We start from the raw sequence: 24090 nt of genomic DNA, 5'->3' as shown, positions 1-24090 counted from the left end.
GAAGCGGTCAGGGGCCTCATGGCCGCCCAGAAGGTCACCGCCCTGTAGCGCCTGCACTGAAACCAAGCGGGCATCGGGTGCCAGGCAGGGTCCTCGGAGGCAGGCGAGAATGCTCTGGCTCCAGGAAAGGCTGTGGATACAAAGTGCACCGGTTTGGGCTCAGAGATTGGGTTAAGCCTCTGCTTCTCCACACGTGTCCTGGCAACCTTGAAAGAGCTGGTCTACTTCACTGTGCCTTGGTTTCATTATTAGCCAAACGACGGTGCCACAGCCGCCTCTGCGTAGGGTGCAGCAAGGCGACCCAGCTGCACGCACTTGGCGGGATGCAGGGCACGGAGGAAACACCTTGCAAACGGTGGTGACACAGACCCCCAGCATGCACTGGGCATTCCCTTGCTGTTTCACAGATGGGGATGTTGAGGCTGCGGGAGATTAACGAGCAGCACCGTCACATGGCTGGTGAGGGGCAGAGGTGGGATTTTCGCAGCCGGCACTCCTGCTCCGGCTCCAGCTCTTGGCTGCTTGCTCCGCGGTAGACACGCTGGCCTCTGGCTTCCACATCAGGCTCTTTTGAGTCTGGCTGGGTAGAAACTATGGCCCTGGAGAAGCTGTGGTCTGACAGAAGCTGTCTGCAGAGCTAAGGCCCCCACGACAGCCTCTCTCTCCATCTCTGGGCTCACATTCAACCGCCCCACTGCAGGGCTACACACAGAGAATCCTCGGTCTGCCTGGCTTGCTTTCCTGTAGGCCACTCAACTCGGGGGTGGATTTCCAGGGCATCCTTCCATGAATGACTACAGGGAGGAGGAGGATCCCTCACACATGCAGGAGAGATACACTCTCTTCCCAAAGCCTAGAGGCAAGGAGGTCTAAGAGAAAAGACCACGGGCTTTGGTGTAAGCCCTGGGTTCAAATCCCAGCTCTCTCACATCCAGCTGTGTGACCTGGATACATCACGGAACCCTTGGCCTCAGGCTTCTGGTCTGCAAATGGCACTAAGCAGAGAACCAGGCTCAGGTCCTGAGTCAATGAGAGGATGGATGGGAGCAGAGGGGACCTCCGGCAGACGCCGCCGCCACCACCACTCCTTCTCTGCAGCCTGCCCGTGACCTCCCCCCGGGTGTGGCCGCGTCTTACTCATGCCTGGGTCCTGCTTAGCCCAGGGCCCTGTAGGGAGTCCATGTGCCATCATTGCTTGCCTATTGCAACAGCGACTGCCGGCCGTCCCAGCCCATTCCCCCACTGAGCCAGGGGACGGCAGCTGCCTCCCCGCGCTCTGATTTCCACACAGAGGCTGCCAGAGTTTCTCCAAGGGGAGCTGGGGGCGGGGCAATTCAGGGCACAGGTGCATGGCAGGTTGTTCTACGCCCCTGATCACAGCCCCCAAAGTGCCAGTAGGAGCCTTCAGTCACTGTGACAAACAAAACTGCCTCAGAACCTCCCCTTGGGGGACGGGATGCCCCCAGTGAGAGCCAATCAGCTCTCCCTCCTCCTTGCCCTCTCCTCATCCTCTTGGGGAATCTGACAGCTGCCCTGCCCCTGTGGCTAGAGGCCAAGGTTGTGCCTGGGATGGGTGGCAAATCTGCTGAATTCAGGCACAGAATGAGCAAGGCCCTTGCACACAAAGCGAAAGCCACGTTGCTAGCAAAGGGGACACGCTTGATGCTTCTCCCATTATCTGTCTTCCGTATCCATCTCTCAACTCACCCTAAACTGCCACGGTACGAGCAGGGGGACTGAAAGGGTGCCCTGAAAGGGTGCCCTGTGTGTGCTAGGAGTTGGAGTGCTCTCTCCTGCCTTCCTTCCCTGCCAGCTCCCAAAGCCACGCCTGCTTGGTCACCTCCCTCCCAACAGCCACGCCCCAGTCGCCATCCCATCCAGAGGAAGCTCAGGGGATGCTCACGGCTGGTACTTTGGAGATTCATATTGTAACTTTCCTTATTTACAAAATCAATAAACACACACTGTTCAGCGAGGAGGCGAGCCCTCAGCAACCTACCCCCTCTGCTCTGGCCCCGGCCTGCAGCCCCCACCCACCCAGCAGGCAAAGGGGAAGGCCAAGACCTCCTGGCTGGTAACTTACGGGAGGGGGGGGTCGAGGTAAATTCCGGCGCTCAGATCAGAGAGGCCCGACAGCACGGTGGGGGAGCAGGGTCAGGAGGTGAGTTAGGGAAGGGGCTATGCCGAGCTATAAATAACCACATAGGGTCGGAGTGTTTGGGGGCGGGGCGAGAGGCTAGAGGCATGCAGGGGGCCTAAGTGGGAAAGGGCAGAAGCAGTGCTTGGGGTCAGAATGGGTGAGGGTAGGGCTCGGAGCCCCCATGTGCCCCATCTGGGTTGCCCTGGCCAGCGTCACAGCACCTGCATCTGCTCACAGCCTGGGGGGGCTCAGGGTCAGAGTCCTGGGGACCGGCAAGGGGTGATGGGCATCCCCAGAGGGCGCCCGACACCCTGGCAGGCTAGGGCTGGTCCCCGGGCTGGTACTGCGGTTCTGTGGAGGTGAAGTAGTCCTCCAGGAAGGACTGCAGGTACTCGAAGGTGGGTCTCTCCTCCGGGTCCAGCCGCCAGGTCTGCTCCATGATCTCGTACAGGGACTCGGGGCAGCCTGGGGGACACGGCATGTGGTAGCCGTGCTCCACCTGCTCCAGCACTTCCCGGTTATTCATACCTGAAAGGTGGGCTCCATCGGTCAGAGGGCCTGCTCCCTCCCGAAGGGGCGGCCTGGAGGAAGCCCGTCCCCGGCCCCCTCCCCACCAAACCTGGGTATGGGACTCGGCCCTTGCTGATGAGCTCGGTGAGCAAGATCCCAAAGGACCACACATCTGACTTGATGGTGAACTTGCCGAAGAGGGCCGCCTCTGGAGCCGTCCACTTGATGGGAAACTTGGTCCCTGGGAGGTTGAGGGAGGAGGGAAAGCTAGTGATGGAGGTCCGTGGGAACAACTCCCTGCCAGTGCCCTGGGAGGGAGGCACCAGGTGATGGCTCAAGTGCCTGGGGCCCTGCCAGCCATGTGGAAGACCCGGATGAAGTTTCAGCCTCCTGGCTTTGGCCTGACCTCAGCCTGGGGTTGTTCTGGGCATTTGGGGAGTGAACCAGTAGATAGACAATCTCTCTGTCAGTCTGCCTTTCAAATAAGCAAGAGAGAGAGAGAGAGAAGAAGAAGAAGAAGAAGAAGAAGAAGAAGGAGGAGGAGGAGGAGGAGGAGGAGGAGGAGGAGGAGGAGGAGGAAGGAAGGAAGGAAGGAAGGAAGGAAGGAAGGAAGGAAGGAAGGAAGGAAATGACATGGGGATCTTGGGGGTCCTGAACATACAGGCCCCTGGCAGAGCAGAAAGGACCCAGCTCTCGTTAGGGCCTCTTGTGTGTGTCTAGTGTGGTGCTGGGTGCTTTGTCAGCCTCATAGTGATGCTCAGGTTAACCACAGCCCATACTCGTGTAGCCTTTCTGATGTGCCTGTCCCTGTTGCAGGGACAGGTGCACAGTGGCTCCGCTAACCCTCACAGAAGCCCCAGGATGGCAATGCTGCCCCTGCCTGCATTTTGCAGATGAGGAAAAGGAGGCAAAGCAGGCAGATGACTCGCCTGGGTCACACAGCTGAGGGCCTGGGGTTCAGGCGCCAGCCCCTTGGCGGGAGTTCGCACTGCTGCTACACCCCGCCGTAGCTCACTGAAGACTCCTAGCAGCACCTGGCACAGGGCAGGGGTCTGCAGACTTGCCGCTGGCTGGGGATTTTCATTTTACAGGCTACATGGCTGGGAAGTGGCTGCACTGGGGCTGGAAGGATCAGGATGAGGGTGTCCCCGGGGTGATGAACCAGGGTGGGCAAGGATCCTGAGGATGTGGGGCCCACGTCCACCCCTTGGTGCACCAGGAACTCCTGGAGGGGTGGGTCAAGGCCAGGCACCTTGCCGAGGGTTGTACTCGTCGTCCTCGATGAGACGGGCCAGACCGAAGTCTGCGATCTTGCACACCAGGCGCTCCCCCACCAGGATGTTGGCCGCCCTCAGGTCCCGGTGGATATAATTCATGCGCTCCACGTAGGCCATGCCCTCAGCTACCTTGGGGGTCAAGTGTGAAGAGACAGGAGCTCGCGTGACCTCACAGGACCACGGCCTGTTTGAGGGATGAGGGGACCATTTGCAAGACCCACTTTCCAGATGGGGAGACTGAGACTCAAGGAGGAGTCGTGCCCTTCCCCAGGTGGCCCCGCTGGCACAGGGGCTGGGTGGCGCTTCCAGGGGTTGGCCAGGTGTTTCAGGGCGCGGTGATTTTCAGAGAGGTCTGGGAGCTGAAGGGTACCTGGGCTGCCATGTCCACCAACTGGGGCAGCCTCAAATCCTGGCCCTCCTGGTCCTTGAGGAACTCCAGCAAGCTACCTGGGGGCAGGAAGCCAGAAAATCAGTGAGGACCCCCGCTCCAGGCCCACCTCTCTCCTGAACCCGCCCGGTTACCCCCGTGGAACCCCCAGCCCTCTCGCTGGCCTCGCCCACCGCCTCCTGCTCTCAGACACCCACCCAGACACATCTCCAGGATCCTCTTCCTCTCCTGGACACGCCCCTCACGGACTCTGCCCAGACCCTCCCTCAGCACAGAGCTTGGCTTCCTTAGCTCAAGCCCCACCCACCGCCTACCCACACCCCATCCCAAGGCTCCGCCCCCACTCCCAGGCCTGCTGTCCTCTTACCTAGGGGCCTCTCACTCACCAGGGTTCTGGTCCCCTTCCTAGAGACCCCCACCCAGTGTCGCGCGCCCTCACCGTGGCACATGAACTCGGTCACGATGTAGATGGGCTCCTCGGACACCACGGCATACAGCTGCACCAGCTTGTGGTGCCGCAGCAGCTTCATGACCTGCGCCTCCTCCAGGAAGGCCTTCGGGGACATGGTGCCCGGCTTCAGCGTCTTCACCGCCACCTTTGTGCTGCCGTTCCACGTGCCTGTCCCACGGCCCAGCGCGTCAGGACTGCTCCCCCCGGGCCCAGGCCTTCCCCACGCCCCCCCCCCCCCAGAAGGCACCTCACATCTCCATACCCAGCCACACATCCCCGAAGCAGCCGCTGCCCAGCCGGCGCTCCAGTCCGATGGAGGCACGGCTGATCTCCCAGGCGTCCTTGGCCAGGCCCAGGGTCTGCGGCTTCATGGTGGCACAGGCCACCGTGAGCAGGTGGCACAGCCCATCGTTCACCTCTGGAGGGAGGAGGGCTGCAGGTTACCCATGGGCCAGGGCCACACCTCCCCCCCACCTCATCCCACTGGTGCCTGGTGCCCAACTATGAAGAACTAGGCCTCCCAGGAGGGCACAGGCCAGGAGGGAATGCACCCCTGGCCCTGAGTCAATGAACACGTATGTACCCAGGGAAGGGCGTGGCACCCCAGGGGGACAGAAGATCCCTACAGGACAAGGGGTTTTCCTGTAAAGACTGGGGGCTCTCACATGGGAGCTGGTCTTGAAGGAGAAAGTGAGATCAGGACAGGTGTAGGGGTGGGGAGTCCAGACAAGGTATGGACATGAGGCCCATCCTTGACCTAACCAGTCCAGGCAGGGCGTTGACCCCCACCCTGCCCTTGACCGACCAGCCAACCCTCCAGGTTGGGCCGTTCTGCCTCTGCTCTACTTCTGCTGCCTGAGTGTGGCAGCTGCTGCCTCTGAGCACTCTCCTCCTTCCGCCTTGCCCTGGGCATCCATGCCTGACCAGCCGCCAGGGTGTCTCACCAAAGTGCAGACAGCCTCTGCCATCCCCTGCTGTGGTCCCTGTCACGGTGGTTCCCTCCCTGCCACAGGGCAGTCCTAGTGCCCTGCTGGTGCTGGGAGGAGTGGGGTGGGGTGGGGAGGGGAAGGTGGGCATACAAGGCAGCTCAGTGCTTAAACTTCCTGTTGGGTTCAGGACTTGATGCCAGAAACTGGCCAATTCCCTGCTCAGATGCTAGGGGGCGCTGCTTGGCCATGGTGGGATGCCTGCCTCAGTTTCCTGGTGAAGCCCGCAGAGCAGTATCCTGAGCCCGGTGTGGCCACGAGTGCTTTGGGAGAACCCTCCCTTCTCTGGGCCTCCGTCTCTCCTATGGACAAGGGCATCAGCGGGCTGGCTCAGCGACCGGAGGCGCCCGCCCTCACCCATGTAGTGCTTCACCAGCTCCTGCACTGAGTCGAACTGGGCCCGCGTGGTGATGTAGTAGCCACCCGTGTCCAGCTTGCGGATCTTATAATGCTTCACGTGATCACCTCTGCTCTGGTCCCAGTCACGGATGGACAGCGAGTAGGCGCCTGTGGGTGGGAAAGGGTCACTGCAGGTGTGCTGTCGGCGTCTTCCCCAGTCTGGTAGCCGGAAGAGGCCAGGGCTGGGGGGCAGGGGGCCCCTCCCCACACTGCCAGGGCGCAGCCCCCACCTTTGGTGGTCTCACTCTCCCGAATGAGGAAGGTCCCCTGGGGGTTGCCTGGGGACAGCAGCTGCCTCTCTGCATCCTTCCTCCCGATCTTTCCGAAGTACCACCTGTTGGGAAGGGCAGGTGAGAGTCAGGGACACTCTGTGCAGACCCCAGCCCAGCCCCTTGGGCAGTCACCTCTGCAGCCAAGACTTTCCTCGCACGTACAATGGGACTCAGCCTGTGTGAAGATCCCAGAGCAGGGCGTGGAAAACCCCTGGCACATAGCAGGTGCCCAACAAAGGGGAGCTTTCCCGTCTCTACTCTTTGGGTTTCCTTGAGTTAAAAAAATTTTTTAAAAGGTCTTCATTCTGGTGGTTCACTTCCCAAATGGCTGCTATAGCCGGTGCACTCCGCTGATCCGAAGCCAGGAGCCAGGTGCCTCCTCCCGGTCTCCCATGAGAGTGCAGGGGCCCAACCACCTGCCTTCCCGGGCCACAGCAGAGAGCTGGACTAGAAGAGGAGCAACCAGGACAGAATCCAGCACCCCAACTGGGACTAGAAAGAAGCCAGGGTGCCATCGCCTCAGGCGGAGGATTAGCCTAGTAAGCCGCGGCACCAGCCCTTGAGTTAAAATTTTGAGGTCCGGCATTGTGGTGTAATGGGTTAAGCTGCTGCCTGTGATGCTGGGCCGGTTCTTGTCTTGGCTGAGCCACTTCTGATCCAGTGCCCTGCTAATGTGCCTGGGACACCCATGTGGGAGTCCCAGATGAAGATCCTGGTTCCTGGCTTCATCCTGGCCCAGCCCTGGCTGTTGCAGCCATTTGGAAAGTGATGGAGGATCTCTCTCTCTCTCTCTCTCTCTCACCCCATAACTCTGCCTTTCAAAATAAATAAATAAATAAATAAATAAATAAATAAATAAGTCTTTTTAAAAATTGTGAGAGCTGGGGCCGGCACCATGGCTCACTTGGTTAATCCTCCGCTTGCAGCGGCACCGGCATCACATATGGGCGCCAGGTTCTAGTCCTGGTTGCTCTTCCAGTCCAGCTCTCTGCTGTGGCCCGGGAGGGCAGTGGAGAATGGCCCCAGTGCTTGGGCCCCTGCACCTGCATGGGAGACCAGGAGGAAGCACCTGGCTCCTGGCTTTGGATCAGCGCAGCACCGGCCATGGCAGCCATTTGGGGAGTGAACCAACGGAAAGAAGACCTTTCTCTTTCTCTCTCTCTCTCTCACTCACTGTCTATAACTCTACTTGTCAATAAATAAATAAATAAATAAATAAATAAATTTGTGAGAGCAGCAGGTCTTGGCACGCATTTCAAATGCCGCTTGGGACACCTGCATCTTGTATCTGAGCGCCTGGGTTGGAGCCTTGGCTCTGCTCCCAATTCCAACTTCCTGCTGATGAGCACCCTGGGAGGCAGCAGGTGGTGGCTCAAGTTCCTGGGTCCCTGCCCCCACACGGGAGACCCAGCTCTGGAGCTTCTGGCTGCTGGTTTCAGCAGGTGGGAGATCTTTGTCTGATGTCTGCCTTTCAAATAAAGAGGCTGCTAGAACCCCAGTCACCGGTGACTGCACCAGGGCGTCTTGAGCCCCTGAGTCCCTCTCCTTAGGGCCCTTCACACACTCTCACAGAGGAGGAACTCGAGGCTCAGAGAGGGGAAGTGACCGCCTGTAAGACTGTCCGATGATTCCCACCTAGAACCCTTTGCCACCCAACTGACTTCTTTGCCCACCTCCGCCCTCCAGGCAATCACTCAGATCCCTCCCTTCCCCCATCTCCTAGCCTGTCCTCCCCGGCTTCCAGAAGAGCATCCTCTCTCCACTCTTCTCTGACAATCCTGCCCAGATCTGCTGGCTGCTTTTTCTCCACTCTCTTAAGCATTGTCAGTCCCAACATCAACCTCAGGCCTCACCCCTCCTGCTGGCACCTGATGGCTCTTTCTGGCATCAAACTGCAGCCGTAAACGGTGTGAGTACACCGTGGCCATCAAAGTGACCAAAGGTGGCGTAGAAGACTCAGATGTGCTGCAATTATGACATTGGCCTGTGGTCATCTTGGGACGAATTAGAAGGAGCATAGTTTTTGAATCAAGGGAGGTAGAAATCTCCAAAGTCTGGATGGTCAGCTCACACCTGGGTACTAGGCAGAATTTGGGAAACAGGAGAAGGCCCTGGCAAGTGGCATGGCCAGGAGAACAGGCAGGAGGGGGATCAGGGGCTGTTGAAGGGCAGTGGAGACAGGACACCTCCCCAGGTTGTCTCACAGCCCTGCCCCCACCTGCGTCTATGACATTAGTGGTTTCCTTAATAAGCAATATAATAATAACAGCACTTATTTTGTTTCGAGCTCTGCCTTAATACCACGTGCATCCAATCAATTTGCAGACCCACACTTTGAGATGGGTGCTCTTGCTGGCCCCAGCACACAGATGAGGAAGCTGAGGTTCCCAGCGGTCAGGCAGCTTGCCCAAGGCCACGGCGCTCTGAAGCTGTGTTGCCAGAATAGGAACCCGAGCTACAGCTCTAGGGCCTATGCACTTGACCATGACACTCACGTAACCACAGCACCACACTGAGTGCAACCCAGCTTCCGAGACACTGCCTCCCAGAGGATATGCAGACGTGAACCACCTGCCCGCTGCCTCCACCTCCCTCCCCAGACCAAGGCCCCAGTGCACTTGGGCTCTGGTCCTGCCCACGCCCTTCTGCTCAGGGACCCTGTCCCCACCGCGTGAAGCAGCCCCAATGCCCGAAGGGGCCCCGTCTGTCCTGCTCCACCCAAGAAAACTGTTCTGAGTCCTGTCTTGTCACCCACATCCTGCCGTACCCTCCCCCTCTGCTTCTCACCTGGTTCTCCACTTCGTCACCTCCCTCTCACTTCTCACCAAGGTCACCTCCATTGCCCAATGCAGTAGCAGCCTCTGCTCCGCCCCTCATTTCCTGAAACTTCGCCTGCACCCTCGGAGCTGTTCTGCTCAGCCTGGCCTGGGTTCCCTCCCTTCTCCAGGGGCTTCTCCTTGCAGGCTGCTTTCCCCGGAGCTGGGGTCAGGCCAGTCTCCTCCTCACTCTCCTCCTTCCTCCGTCACCCTCCCAGGCAGCCTTCCTCGTCACCCTCACTCCGGCTTCCACTCCTAGGCAGGGAGGCATCTTGGTGACAGTTAGGAAAAGGGCCCCTTCCTTGGGTCTGCCTCAACACAGGCCTCCCACACAAAACACAACCTGAGCTCTGGGAACTTCAGCCCAGCGCCCCCTCTCCCACCCTGGGGCCCCTGCATTCCTCGTCTGAATGAATGGCACCTGAATGGCACTGACACCCACTCTGCTCCCCAAGGAGATGTCCAGCCCCCTTGGCTCCTCCCTCTCCCCAAGGTCAGTCCGCCACCAACGACTGCCACACGGCAAAGTGTCCCGAATCTTCTCTCTCCCAACATGTGTAGGAGGTGGTGAGGAGAGACTATGAGCCTCAGCTTCCTCATCTCTGACATGGGGGTCACAGTCCTGTCAGTGATGTTCGTGTGGGAATCAAAGGACCCGGGGCAGGTGGAGTACTGGTGTCTGTGAAGGTATCCACAAGCAGGAAGTAAGAGGATTCAGGCTGCTTTGCAGGTCTCCAACACTCTGGAATGCTCTAAAGCTCCCGCACTGCTGTCAGCATGCGTAATGGCGACCAGCGCAGCCTGGTGTCCTGGGGTCACATTCCGGCCCGCCACTCACCAGCCTTGGGAACTTGGGCGGGGTATTTACTGTCTCTGTGCCTCAGCTTCCTCCTTTGTAAAACAGCACATGAACAATTTCTGATTCTGTTCCTGCGCAGGAACCTCCTGTGCAGAGCGCAGTACTGCAGCGTGAGCATGCCTGCCCACACAACCACGACCTCCATCACCTCCTTCCATTCCCTCAATGACTTCACAGAGCCAGAAATAAGGAGACAGGCTGGGGAGGGGCAATGACTTGCCTGAGAGGTAGCCTTGGAGTCCAGACTCCAGGGCCCTGTCTGGATGCACCCCCCCCCCCCCAAGCCAGCACTCACTCTTCAGCCTGGATGGAGTCCACGGGGGCCACGTAATTGCTGGGAATGTAGCCAGTTTGTCCAGAGCTGAGGGACCGGGCCTCCCACCAGTCTCCTTCACTGCAGGCACAGAACAGGGGGCAGTCAGACAACCTCAGCCCCTGGGGCACCCTGGGACCAGGCAGGGCCACACAGAGGCTGGGCGCAGACTGGCCTGGTCCTCCCCTCCCCTCGGACATCAAAACCTGCCCAGCGGCCACTGCCCCCAAGGACTTTCTCTGCAGAAGAAACAAGCGGGGTCACCCAGGCCTCTGGGCCTCTTTCTGGGGTTCAGGGACACAGCGGACGGCTGATGACATCTCTTCCCTGCTGGAAACCTGCCAATGGCTACATACAAGGAGACTTCAAGTTCAAGGGGTAGGGGGGAGGTGGGTGTTTGGCTTAACAGATAAAATGCTGGCTGGGATGCCTACATCTCACATCAGAGTCCTGGTTCCACCCCTCATTCCAGCTTCCTGCTCACACAGACCTTGGAAGGCAAGCTCCCAGGAAGGCTCAAGTGCTTGGATCCCTAGCCACCCATATGGGAGACCTAGATTGTGTTCTAAATTCTCAACTTGGGCCTGGCCCAGCTCTGGCTATTGGGGGTGTTTGGAAAGTGAACCATGGCCGGCGCCATGGCTCAATAGGCTAATCCTCCACCTGCGGCGCTGGCACACCAGGTTCTAGTCCCGGTCAGGGTGCCGGATTCTGTCCCGGTTGCCCCAGGCCAGCTCTCTGCTATGGCCAGGGAGTGCAGTGGAGGATGGCCCAAGTCCTTGGGCCTTGCACTCACATGGGAGACCAGGAGAAGCACCTGGCTCCTGGCTTCAGATCAGCGTGATGCGCCAGCCGCGGTGGCCATTGGAGGGTGAACCAATGGCAAAAGGAAGACCTTTCTCCCTGTCTCTCTCTCTCTCTCACTGTCCACTCTGCCTGTCAAAAAAAAGTGAACCATGATGGTTATGAGGGTAATCATATAACAACAACAAAAAAAACTCACTGATCTGTACACTTAAGTTCACTTTTTGGTATGTTAACTGTAGTTTAATAATAAAATGTTTAAAAGAGAGAGATAGAGGGAAAGTGAACCACCTCTGTCTGTCTCTCTTGCAAAAATAAATACATAAATGAATAAAAATTTTAAAGTTCAAGGAAAAATTAAATTAAAAGATAAGTTTAGGGGCCAGTGTTACAGCACACTGGGTTAAGCTGCCACCTGCAATGTCAGCATCCCATGTGAGTGCTCGTTGGAGTCCCAATTGCTCTACTTATAATCGAGCTCCCTGTTAACGTACCTGGGATAGCAGCAGCAGCTGGTCAAGTGCTTGGGTTCCTGCTACCCATGTTAGAGACCCAGGTGGAGTTCCAGGCTCCTGGCTTTGGCCTGGCCCAGCCCAACCATTACAACCATTTAGGGAGCAAATCTGTGGATGGAGGATCTCTCTCTCTCTCTCTCTCTCTCTCTCTCTCTCTCTCTCTCACTTTTTCAAATAAGTCAAATAAGTCTTCTTAAATATAATATATAAAAAGTTATTTTGGGCCAGTGCCGTGGCTCACTAGGCTAATCCTCCGCCTTGCGGCGCCGGCACACCGGGTTCTAGTCGCAGTCGGGGCACCGGATTCTGTCCCGGTTGCCCCTCTTCCAGGTCAGCTCTCTGCTGTGGCCAGGGAGTGCAGTGGAGGATGGCCCAAGTGCTTGGACCCTGCACCCCATGGGAGACCAGGATAAGTACCTGGCTCCTGCCATCAGATCAGCGCGGTGCGCGCCAGCCGCGGCGGCCATTGGAGGGTGAACCAACGGCAAAGGAAGACCTTTCTCTCTGTCTCTCTCTCTCACTGTCCACTCTGCCTGTCCAAAAAAAAAAAAAAAGTTATTTTGATTCAAAAAATTGAAATTCATTCACAGGTTTTTTAAAAAGATTTATTTTATTTGAAACTCAAAGTTAGAGAGGGAGAAGCAGAGAGAGAGAGAGAGAGAGATCTTCCATTTGCTGGTTCACTGGGCCAGGCTGAAGCCAGGAGCTTCTGGGTCTCCCAGGTGGGTGCAGGGGTCCAAGCACTTGGGCCATTTTCTGCTGCTTTCCCAGGTACATTAGCAGGGAGCTGGATGGGAAGTGGAGCAGCTGGGACTTGAACCAGTGCCCACATGGGATACTGGTGCTGCAGGCAGCGGCTTAATCTGCTGCGCCACAGCGCCAGCTCCCATAGTTTTTTTCACAGGACACCTTTTCCATGAACTTTTTCAAGAACTCACCCTCTTCCTTCTGGATAAAATCCCGACTCCTCAGCAGGGCTTCACACACCTTGCAGCCCCTGCGCCTACCTGCTCCCCGGCTTCTGCGCGCTCCACCCGCATCCTGCACTTCATGATTCATCTGGACAGAACAAACCACTCCATGGTCTCTCTCACCCTCTTCCTCTTTTCTCATCTGTGCCTTCACTGGCTCTTCATTTTTGGAGTCGCAACCTAAAATCACCTTCTCCAGGAAGCCCGCCCTGATCACCGCTGCCTTGGGGACCCTGTTTAGGTCATGTACCCATTGTTCCTTATGCTCCCCCACCCCATGTCATAGCCATTGCTCAGGCTGTCATTTATGTGTCTTCAAGCAGCCTGGCGCTTTCTGAGCATGGGAAATGGGTGAGACTCCAGCACAGGCCCCACAGCAGCTGGGTGGCTTGGTCACTTACGTGTTGTTCAGGATGTGGAACTTCTCGCCCTTGGTGAAGGTGAGGTCATCTTCTGTCCGGGCCTCATAGTCATACAGGGCAATGAACAGGGTCACCCCAGAGCCTGTGGAGCCAGGACCACTCAGCCGAGAAGGGCACAGGACAGCGGCGCCAATGGGGCTGAACCCCCAGAACCCATTCCCCAGCCCATTGCTGCAATGCCCCAGAACCCACGGACCACTGGTGCCCTGTGGGTTTCTGACTTGGCCCCTGGAGGATTCAGGACCTGGGGGTCCTCCATGTTGCTCATTCCTCTTCTTCCTGCCAAGACTTCCTAACTGCAAAGTGGCACTCAAGTGGCCCAGAAGGGTCCCTTTCCCATTTGTACCTGCTACCAGGTCCCCCCCAGCCTGAGAGCACAGCTGTATCCCCCACCTCGGAGGGCTCCCAGGAGGAGGCTGCACAGGCTCCCCAATCCAGCCTGTGCAGTCATGGAAATAGGGCTGCTCTTACACTGGTTCTGGAGGCTCCCTGGGGTCAAGTCCAAGTCTCCCCTTCTCCCGAGTTCTCCCCAGATCCAGGCCGCACCTGCCCCCAACCCCCTGCACTCACCTGAGATGCCCTTGACGGTGCCCCCACCAAGGAAGGTGTGGCTGGAGGGCTGAGGGGTAAAGTTGTTGTAGTTGGGGATGTGTGCAAAGGAGGAGGCCGGCCGGCCCTGGGTGGGGTCAGGGCCATAGCGGTCGGCAGCCCCAGAGGCCCTGAAGTTTCCTTCCAGGCCCACATCCTCCTTGGGCCCCGGCTCCAGCTTCTTGCAGAACACACAGCCCATTCCAGGTGCCCTGCTACACAAGGGGGCGTGCCTCACCAAGGGGTCCCTGCACAGAGCTGGCATGCACACTCCTGTGCACACTCTCATACAGGCACATGGCTTCCCCTGGGTTGAGGTCCCCCCTTGTGAAGGTGAGGGTGGCCCAGGTATGCCCCCCCCCCCGCCAGCCAGCTCCACCGGCCAGTGGCCGGGGCATGTTTGGAGATAGCCAGTGGCTCAAGCCCACTCCTCCAGGCTGGTTTTCCACATCAGGGTGTTGCTATGGCTCTTTCATATTTTCGCCTCCCATCGCTGTGAATCCCTCAGGGTGCTTGTGTCCCTGTGTCTGTGTGTAGCTTGCTTGTATGTGTGTAGCTCCTTGCAAATGTGTGTGTGCATGTGCAGGTGTGTGTGTGTGTGTGTGAATTCGTGTATGTGTCTCGGCACCTGTGTTTGGCTGCGTGTGTGCACGTCTGTGCTGGTGTGCCTGTCTCAGTATGTGTGTGTGTGTGTGTGTGTGTGTGTGAACATGTGCAGGTCTGTGTGAGAAGGTGTCGCTGTCTGTGACAGGGTCCATGGCTCTGTGGGGAGAGCACATGTGCCTGTGTGTATGCCTGTCTCTGTGTGTCTTTGTGTGCGTACGTGCATGAATCTGCACAGCGGTGTGCGGGGGTGCGTGTGAGGGCTGTGTGCCTGCACCTGGAGGCTCCCTGCAGAGGGGGATCAAGGCCATTTCCTGTCGTGGGTCCAGCCTCAGGCCTCTCAAGCTGCCTCTTTCTGGCTCCCCCATCCGTTACCTAGCAACAGGCCTTGTGGGAGGAGGGGGCTGTGAGGAGCTGCAAGGCCCAGGAAGGCCACCCCCAGCCCATTTCCTGACCCCAAAAACCCCCAGTCCTCCCCGCCACACTCACCCCGAAGGCCTCTACTCCTGGGTCAGTGGGGCTGCGCCATGATCCTTGGGAAGGTCGGGGGACCTGAGGGGAGGCCGGAAACAGTTGCGGACTGCCCTGCCCAGCAGCGTGACTTCTGCCCCCCTTTTCCTCCCCACCACACCTGCACACTTACACATCGCCCCACGTGGGACAACTCCACACCCACTCCCACACTCATGCCCACCTAACACCTGACACATGAGCACACCCCGACACAGACTCGCATGAGCCTGGCTGAGACACACGGCGCACACACGTGTTCACAAATACACCTACACGGCCTGTCTACGTGGACACGCATATGCGTTCAGCTGCCTCTCTGCAGGGCATTCTTGCCCTGCCACACTCCTGCTTTTGCATTGGGCCCATCTCCAAGTGGGTTTCCTCCAGGGGCCAGGCTCAGCTCACACAGAGGCCCCCCAGCTACTGTCTCACAAACACAAACCCCTCCCCCACAAGCTCCGCCTCTGCCCCAGCCTGAGCTGTGCGACCCCTCCCCACAGCAGCCCCAGGGTCGCCTCTGGTCACAGAGGGGCAGCAGGTACCTACTGCGGAGCTCTGCTTTGATCCCCACATCAGGGAGAGGCCCAGCCCAAAGCTGGGGCCACCAGAGTCCCTTGGGCAGGCCCCCCACCATGCGCCAAGCCTTCTTAGGCAGCTGAGTCCTCTGAGCAACAGGCAGGGAGGTCATTGAGCAAGGGGTCCCCACCCCCACACAGAAACTGCCATTGCACCACTCAGAGAGGAACTGGCCGGGGACTGGGCTTGGTTTCCTAAGACATGGGAGGAATGCAGAGTTAGGGTGGGGCCTCCCTAATGAACTCTGATTTCCCCCAGAGGGGCCTGAAGGTCCTGGGTACAGGAACCCCCAGATTCCCTCTCTGGACCCCCAGGAAGCTTCCTGGTGGACATCACTCTCTTTCTCTCTTCCTCTCTCTGAGTCCTAACCTCCCTACCAGAACCACTCACCTCTTCCAAGAAGTCTTCCTGGATCTACCACGTCCAGTTTCCTGGCCCATGGCTCTGTCACATCATTGCCTTGACCTCACCCAAGTCCCATCAGCCCAATCACCCTCCACGGTAACTGTTCTCTGGTGTGTGTTTTTGGGGAGAGAGGGTGACACCCATGTGGTAAACTGTGAGGCAGGCTGCGGTGGAGGCCACCCTTAAAATAGCCCCTGTCACCAGGCCTGGGCTCACATCCTTCCCCCAGGACCCTCCCCTGGGTGAAGCCAATTGTCTGAATGGGCCCCAGGCAGCTGCAGTGCCGGTGAGGGTCGGGAGAGAGAACAGAGGGGGCCCAGAAGGGACATCTGGGCCCAGCTGAAGGGATTTCTGGGTCTGTGAGAAAAGCCGGTGACCAGGGCTGACCCCAGATCTGCACAGCACTCCTGACCCATTCTTGGGCCTCCCCACTCCCTGGGCTGCCCAAGCCCCTCCATAGAAAGCCCGGGTCCCTCTGTGCTGAGGACACCCTCCCCATAGCTGCCCAGTCCCAGCTCTGTCCACTTGCAAATACGGGATGGAGAGCTGAAGAGGTGGCAGCAGCTCTGTGAAGCCCCTGACCTAAAACACCTCTTGGGATCCTCATCAGAGCTCTGGGATTCAAGGATTATTGTTGATGAGACAACTGAGGCACAGAAAAGTTTAGAAACTTGCCCAGTGCCACACAGAATGATGTATCCTAGCATTTTGTTCCCACATCACAGCGCCCAGCCACCCTTCTCTGCCTTGCCTGTCAGACAGGGACAGTGGCAGCCACAGCTCAGCCCTGGGCTGGCGCTCAGACCCACTGTGGGGCTCTGCTCTGCAGGTGATCCACAGGTCCACCCCTCCCCCACATGCAGATACAATGTTGCTACCTCCCAAGTGCACATTGCCACAATGTATCCCTATCAGTCTAGAGTCTGGCTTTCTCTCAGACCTGCTCTGAATGGTGTTCAGAGACTGTCAGCCCTGGGCAAGGAGGCAGAAAGCTCTGTGGGCCGAGGAGAGCCCTGGCAGCGCTGACGGTGTGGGCGGCAGACAGAGGTGGCAGCTGTCAGAGCTTTGTCACTTCCAGGCTTGATGAGGACCAAAGCCCCAGCTGGGCCTGGCTCTCCGGGGACAGGAATGCTGAGGGCATCAGGGGACATGGGGCCAGGGTCTGGGGGTCTGCACGGCCCAAGGCAGTGAAGGGCCACACTGAATGTGACCTGGTTCACAGGATTTTGTCAGAAGAGAAAAAGACATGAGGAGACAGGAGAGGCAGGAGTGGCATGGGCATTTCATCCACTGGTTAAGAAGCAACTTGGGTTGCCTGCATCCCACACTGGGGCACCTGGGCTTAAGACCTGGGGCCCTGCTATGGATTCCAGCTTTCAGCTAGTACACACCCTGGGAGGTAGCAGGTGATGGCTCGGGTATGTATATGTGGTATCTCTCAAAAACAGGGAGAGAGAGAGAAAGAGAAATTGAGAGATAAGAGAGACAAAGAGGAAGAGACAGTAATAGAGGCATAAAGACAGAGGGATGTGAGAGAGAGAGAGAGAGAGAGAGAGAGAGAGTATGGTGTGCTGATAAACTGAATCTCAAATGAGAAAATCCTGATTTGCACCACTTGCTGATGTCCGTGGTGTAGATATTCCTCCTGCGGCTGATTTAAAGCTCCTGGAGTGGCTTCCTGAATGCTGGCTTGGGAGATGTGCGGGACCAACCTGAGCCAGCATTAGTTGGCTCCACCGTCTGCAGCACTGCCAGAAAGAAACAAAGAGACACAGCGACGAAAATGCAAGGTGAAGAGGAGAGGCAGAGGCACTGAAAGAGGCAGGAGCAGAAGAGAAAGGTCGAGATGCAGCGAAGAGAGCTAAAGAGCCAAACAGGCAAAAAGAGAGGGGGCAGCTTGCGGCCTCTCTGCTCAGCCGCCTGCGTCTGGTGGCCATAGCCCCAGGACTCCACATCCTCCCCAGGCTGGTTCCAGCCCTGTGCCTCCCACTCTGTGGGGAGTAATTGGGCATCCTAGAAGTTGGGGTGGCAGTAAAGACTAGTAACAAATGTGCTCGTTTATTAAACATTTACACAGTGGCTGGCATCATACCAGGCAATTTCCAGGCGTAATCTCACTCAGTGACCCTGAGAGGGAGGCTTCACTTTTAGTCCTGTTTTACAGATGAGGACGCTGAGGCACAGGGATGCTAAGTTATTCGCTGAAGATGGCAGGGCAAGTGAAGGAAGCTAAAACACAATGCTAATCCATTTGGCTCCAAAGCCTGCCTTGAGCACTGTTCTATTTTGTAGCCCTCGTAGAAGCACTGATGAGTGTTTCTTCATAAACACCTACTGTGCACCAGGCCAGGTGTTACACACTCGAAATTTCCTTTCAGCCCAGAGAGAGAAGGAGATCTGCCCACATACCCTCAGTCACTGAATCTGAAGCCACTTCTATCTTTTCTCAGTACCAGACTTCTAAGACCAGAAAGGGAGTAGCAGCCCAGAGTGACCACAAGCATTCTGGACACTGCGGGAACTTGGGCTGTGCACAATGGCTCTTTAAAAAAAAAAAAAAGATTTATTTATTTACATTGAGCATCAGAGTGATAGAGACAGGTCTTCCACCTGCTGGCTCACTCCCCAAATGTCCACAACAGCCAGGGCTGGGCCAGGAGCCAGAAACTCCATCTATGTGGGTGGCAGGGGTACAGGCGCTTGAGCCATCTTCCGCTGCCTTTTCAGGCACATTAGCAGGGAGCTGGATCGGAAGCAGAGCAACCCCAGCGTTTGGATATGGGATGTCAGCATTGGAAGCAGAGGCTTAACCCACCGTGCCACAATGCCCTCGCCCTGAATATGCCCCTTGAACATCTACTTGGTGGGAGTCAGCTCTCTGAGCCCCATCAGGGCCAACAGCAGGTCATGGGTATCAGAACTGAGGTCCTGGCCTTGGACCGTGCTGCTCCCACGTCCAGCACTTGCTGCTGTGTGGCCCTGCCCTGCTCTGCTCAGTAGTGACCTTGCATGAAGGACATCAGTCTCTGCACCTGCCCCTCTGTGCGGAGCTGCTGGCAGGGCTCGAGGAGATGAGCTTCTTGCCGGGCGTGCAGTAGCCCTGTGAAGTTGAGAACCACAAGCAGCAAAGCTAATTTGGCTCCCAGGGACCATTTATCACCCATCCCCCACCTGCTCCTATGTAGGGGGGAAGTGACTTGCCCAAAGTCACACAGCCAAACAGGGAATTCAAAGTCAGGGCTATTTATTCAGGTCCAAAGCTCTGTTCCCAGGGCTGTTGCGACATTCTCCAAAGCCTGAGGAGCCTGAGCAGCCAGACCGTGCTGTCTCTGACTGGTGCCTGTCCTGCTTTCTACATAGTCCCTGGCCAACGGAACACACCACCCCTGTCATGAGGTAGCTGACCACCCACCAGGGAACCGGCCCTGCCCCTACTCCTGGTAGGAAGACCCACGCCCACCCATCATTTCTTGAGGTCCACACTTCCCAAAGCCACATCAGGGCTTTGAGGTAGAAACGGGATCTTCTTGGGTGCCCCTCCACCCCCAGCCTAGTATCTGTGAGATCCAGAGACAGATTCAGGCTGAAATTCTCCCCTGCCCGAGAAAGAGCATGCGTGCAGCTCCCTCAGCTGTCAATGCTCTACCTAAAAAACAGGAATGCAGATCTTTCCCTCAAGGGGTTGCTTCAAATGCAGTCAAGCCCCCAAAGCATCAGGCACACAGTAGGTGCTCAGTGAAGGTTCACTCCCCTCCTTTCCTTTGAGGAAGACCCTCCACAGTAGGGGGAGGCAGCTGAGGGCACGGGGCTGGGCAGAGCGGAGAAGAAAGAGAAGTTCCCAGGCGAGGTGGGAGGGCTGGGCTGGCCTCAACCACGCATGGGGGATTTCACCAAAAGGGAACTGGGACTCTGGGCAGCAGCCGGAAACCACCATCCTGCAAGAGTTCCGGCTTCTCCTCAAGGCTCCGGCCGGGCAGGGGTGGGGCAGGGGAAAGGCTAAGGTCGGCAGGTGAGTCCCAGTGCCATTGGGCCCCTCGCCAAGACCAGAGCCGTGGCTGCGGGCATCCACCCCGCACCCCGGGTGCCGGCCCGTCGGCCCTAGCTGGCTCCCGAGGGCACCGCTTCTCAGCAGTACTGTGGTTTCCTACCTGCACTGAACCACCCACGCCAGCCTCTGCACAGGGCTCCCAGTGCCACTTGCTTGGCCTGGGCTTCAGCATTTTCAGGAGCTGGCTCCGTGCCCAGGGGCAGCTGAGGGCAGAGGAGTCCGGGTTCCACAGTGTGGCAGACCGGAAGCCCCCTCCCAGGTCCTGCAGGGTGGGGCATCGGGCCCTCTCCCACCTTGGGCAGCCCAAGGGTGGGAGTGCACCCTGGCTCATCCTTCCCCAAACTCCGAAGGTCAGGCCATTTCCCTCACCACACCAGCCCCAGGTGGGTGCAGAGGAAACCCAGTGCACACACAGATGCTCACAGGCTCACACGCATTCACCCAAAGCCCAAACCACACGCACATTCTCTCTCTCTCTCTCTCTCTCTCTCTCTCTCTCTCTCTCTCGCCCACGCTCACTGCTTCACACCCACTGGGGAGCAGGAGCTGGTGGAGGAGCCCAAGGACCCCCAACCTCCTCCCCCATGTACCTCTTCCCTCTCCAGGGGGCTCTGAGAGATTGGGTAGGGATGAGATTGGGGGGCGGGGTGGCTCAGAGGCAAGGTGCCCTGGACTGTTGGTCCCTACTGTGGGTCCTGCCAGTCACCGACTCCCAAACCTCCCTCTCCCCATCTGTGAAGTGGGGTTAGCAGCCTGCTTTCCCATCCCCAGCACAGATGAAAAGGTGCCAAAGGCCTCAGGATCCCTGAAAAAACCACTGACTGGAGGGGTGGCCACCTGGGTGTGGCACCAAGAAAGGTGGGGGACAGATCTCACCCCTGCTGATCTCCCCAGCATGGGTCCTACAAGAGATGTAGGACATCTGTTTGTTAGGTGCCCTCTGTGTGTGGGTCCCTCTCTTGTCCCCCTCCATGTTTTTGAGAAGGCAAAGGACAGAGCCCCTTACCCCCTCCAGGACCCTCAGCAAAACCCGCATTGCAGGCCAGGGTCTCACCCGGGGCCAGCAGGCAGGTGTAGCCAGCTTCTATCTCCATAGCTCAAACAGAAGGAGGCGGCCCAGAGAAGCCTGACCTGCAACAGTCACACAGCAACTGAGGACATAGTCTTGCTAAGAGCCCCCCACTCCAGGATCCCAGATCATGGAACATCAGCACCCCCTCCTCTGTCCCGCACCCCTCCCAAGATAAGGACTCCAAATTGCAGCAAAGACCGGGCCCCCGGGGTGGGGGTGGGGGGCTGCGCCGGCCACCAGCCCCGAAGCAGCCAGAGCCCAGCTCGCCTCTCCGCCCTCTGGTTGCCATGGACACAGCCCCTCCGCGCCTTCGCGGTCAAAGGCAGGATTTCCGTCGGGGCGGCCAGCAATTCCCGGATCCCGAGAGGAACGCGGACCGAGGCCGCCGCCGCTGGCGGGGAGGGGGCGCCGGGAGAGGCCGTCCCTGCGGAGGGCGGGGACTTCCCCAGGAAGCGCCCTGCAGGAGTCCCTGCGGCCGGCCCCTGGCGCCCACCAGTGCGGGGGCGGGCAGGTCTGGGGGCCGCAGGCCTGCGGGCCTAGGCTTGACCCCCGACTTCTGACGATGCGGAACAGAGGGTACTTACTGGGCCCCTGAATGGCCCCGTTAAACTGCGCGGGCCAGAACTCGCTCTCCCTGACCCTCTTCTCGAATGTCCCCGCACCCCACGGAACTCCTTCCCAAATGCTGCATTTTCAGAGTCCCCGCACTCTCTACCCCAGGCCTCCCCCGACTCTCACCCCGCGTTCCAAATCGCACCCTCCAGGCCCCCACTCCGCCTCCCCGCCAGACCCCGCCTTGGGGGTTCCCAGATGCCCCGGGCCCTGCCCCGCAGGTTACTCCCAGGTCTCTGCGGTTTCCCCCCTCAGCCCTTTTCGAGGTGAGGTTCCCTTGGCCTTCAACTTCTGTAGCTTGTCTAAGTTCAAGTGTCCCTACTGCCTCCAGCCCGCCCCCTCCTCTCCCAGACCTGTCCCAGCCCCCACCTGCCGCGGCCAGACCTACCTGGTGCCAGGGGAGCCTGATTCCGCCAGCCCCCGGCGAGCCAGCCGGGGCTCACGCAGCTACGAGTGCCGACGTGGGCGAGGGCTGGGGTGCTGCCCGCCTCTGCCCGCCGCCCCCTCTGGACAAGGGAGGAGGAAGCCGCCTCGGACTTCTCTTATTGCAGCCGCGGGCGGCGGTGGCAGTGGTGGCGGCGGGGAGAATTCGTTGTCACGCCCCAGCCCCGACCCGGCTGCCCGCAGTGGGGAGGGGCCCCCAGATCCAGGCCCGCCCGCCCTCACTTCCCGCCGGCCCCTGGTTGTGGGGGTCGGCTCTCCCAGGCCTCTCCCCGCACCCCGGCTGCTTTCCCAGCCCCTGCCCCAGGCAGAGCTTTCCCGATGGTTCCCGACCGACACCTGTGCTGTGGGCATCCCTGGGGTGGGGGAAGATGGGCTTTTCTCTGCCACAGGAAGGCCAGTTCCTCCTGGGGAAGCCCAGGAACAGGTCCACTCAGCCAGAGGACCTCAGACTGCTGTCACCGGAGCCGCTGCTGTGGATGCTGTCTCTGTGCCTGGGGAGGGTAGGGAGCAGCCAGAGACTTCCCTCGGGCCACATCCAGTGGGGGAGGGGTGTCGCTCCCCACAGCTCTGTTTTAGAGAAAGCGAAGCCTCCTCTTCTGTTACAGTCCCAGCCTTTGCCGCTAGTAGTGAGTCCTGACCCCTGGCCTGGGGTTCCACCCCTGCTTCCACCGTTGCCTCTGCAGCCTCAAACCAAGCACTAGGGTCCCATGCTGTGGTGCAGCAGGTTAAGCTGCCACGTGCCCGGCCAGCACCCCTTCTGGAAGTCCTGGCTGCCCTGCTGGGAATTCAGCTCCCAGCTAATGCACCTGGGAAAGCAGCAGATGATGCACCCAGGTGGGAGACCAGGATGGAGTTTCTGGCTCCTGGCTACAGCCTGACTCAGCTCCTGCCACTGTGGCTATTTGAGGAGTGAGCCAGCAGATGAAAGATATCTCTCTCTCTCTCTCTCTCTCTCTCTCTCTCTCTGTCACTCTGCCTTTCGAATAAATAAATAAATAAATCTTAAAAAACAAACAAGGGGCCGGCGCCGCGGCTCACTAGGCTAATCCTCCGCCTAGCGGCGCCGGCACACCAGGTTCTAGTCCCGGTCGGGGCGCCGGATTCTGTCCCGGTTGCCCCTCTTCCAGGCCAGCCCTCTGCTGTGGCCAGGGAGTGCAGTGGAGGATGGCCCAGGTGCTTGGGCCCTGCACCCCATGGGAGACCAGGAAAAGCACCTGGCTCCTGGTTCCTGCCATCGGATCAGCGCGGTGCGCCGGCCGCAGCGCGCTGACCGCGGCGGCCATTGGAGGGTGAACCAACGGCAAAGGAAGACCTTTCTCTCTGTCTCTCTCTCTCACTGTCCACTCTGCCTGTCAAAAACAAACAAACAAACAAACAAACAAACAAGGACCAGAGAAATCTCCCCTGTCACTGGGAGAATAGATGTGGTAGGGGAGGGAAGTTCTGTGTACTGGGCTGTGGTGGGGGAGGCAGGGAGGAGGTGTAAACACAGAAATGTGTGGATGAGAGAGGGAGGGAGGGAGGGAGGGAGGTTGTAGGCAATGACACGGTGAGATGCTGGGGATCTGTCAGCAGGCAGGTGTGTTTTCATGAGTGCACAGGAGTGTGTAGGGATGTGTGCATGTGTGCATACGCTCAGGTGTGTCCCATGTGACTGTAAAGGCAACAGAGAGGGGTGAGATGCAGAGAGGAATGCTTTTCTCCCAGGAGAATGGGAGAAGGAAGCCCCAGGGGAGCCGCGGGACTTCCGGAGGATGGCCTCAGCCCAGCGCGGCGTGCGCAGCCTCACCTGCCCCATCAAGCACTCACTGACTGGCAGTTGGTCCACATGTGCAATTAACAAGCAAACATCCTTGCCTGTCCCCTGACAGCCTTAGGGAACACAGAGATGAAAGCGGCTGGTCCCTGCCTGCTCCGCAGTCCTCCAGGGCCTGGCTCACAGCATCTCTGCAGGAGGCCGTCCCTGATTGCCACCCTCAGCCCGGGCAGAGGCGACAACTTCCGCCAGCTGCTGGGGGATGGGCTTGTGGGACGCGTTTTCCTCAAGGACAAGGACTGGCTCCTGCTCTTACGGATGTCTCTGGTGCCCTCCAAGGGCCTGGCACA

The 24090-nt window shown here is 58.7% G+C and overlaps 1 protein-coding gene across 4 annotated transcripts; it reads right to left on the bottom strand.

The window, feature by feature from the left end:
• Nucleotides 1-1904: 1904 nt before the first annotated feature.
• On the bottom strand, nt 1905-22147 carry FGR (FGR proto-oncogene, Src family tyrosine kinase). Of its 4 annotated transcripts, none has more exons than XM_008265877.4 (13): nt 21929-22147; nt 14804-14866; nt 13694-13926; nt 13103-13205; nt 10394-10492; nt 6382-6485; nt 6110-6259; nt 5029-5184; nt 4755-4934; nt 4298-4374; nt 3903-4056; nt 2760-2891; nt 1905-2668 (listed from the first exon to the last, which is right to left on the bottom strand). In XM_008265877.4, exons 3-13 carry the CDS (start codon nt 13911-13913, stop codon nt 2460-2462), a joined length of 1584 nt encoding a protein of 527 aa, XP_008264099.1. In that variant the 5' UTR covers nt 13914-13926; nt 14804-14866; nt 21929-22147; the 3' UTR covers nt 1905-2459. The 4 variants fall into 4 exon arrangements, with proteins under 4 accessions (XP_008264099.1, XP_002716163.1, XP_051712748.1 ...); XM_002716117.5 differs by having other exon boundaries at nt 13694-13923; nt 21929-22093; XM_051856788.2 differs by lacking the exon at nt 21929-22147 and adding an exon at nt 15794-15916.
• Nucleotides 22148-24090: the final 1943 nt, after the last annotated feature.

Source organism: Oryctolagus cuniculus, chromosome 7 (assembly GCF_964237555.1).
Source record: "Oryctolagus cuniculus chromosome 7, mOryCun1.1, whole genome shotgun sequence".
NCBI lineage: Eukaryota > Metazoa > Chordata > Mammalia > Lagomorpha > Leporidae > Oryctolagus > Oryctolagus cuniculus.
Note: the sequence above shows the minus strand (reverse complement) of the source record. Positions and strands in the feature narration are given on the sequence as shown.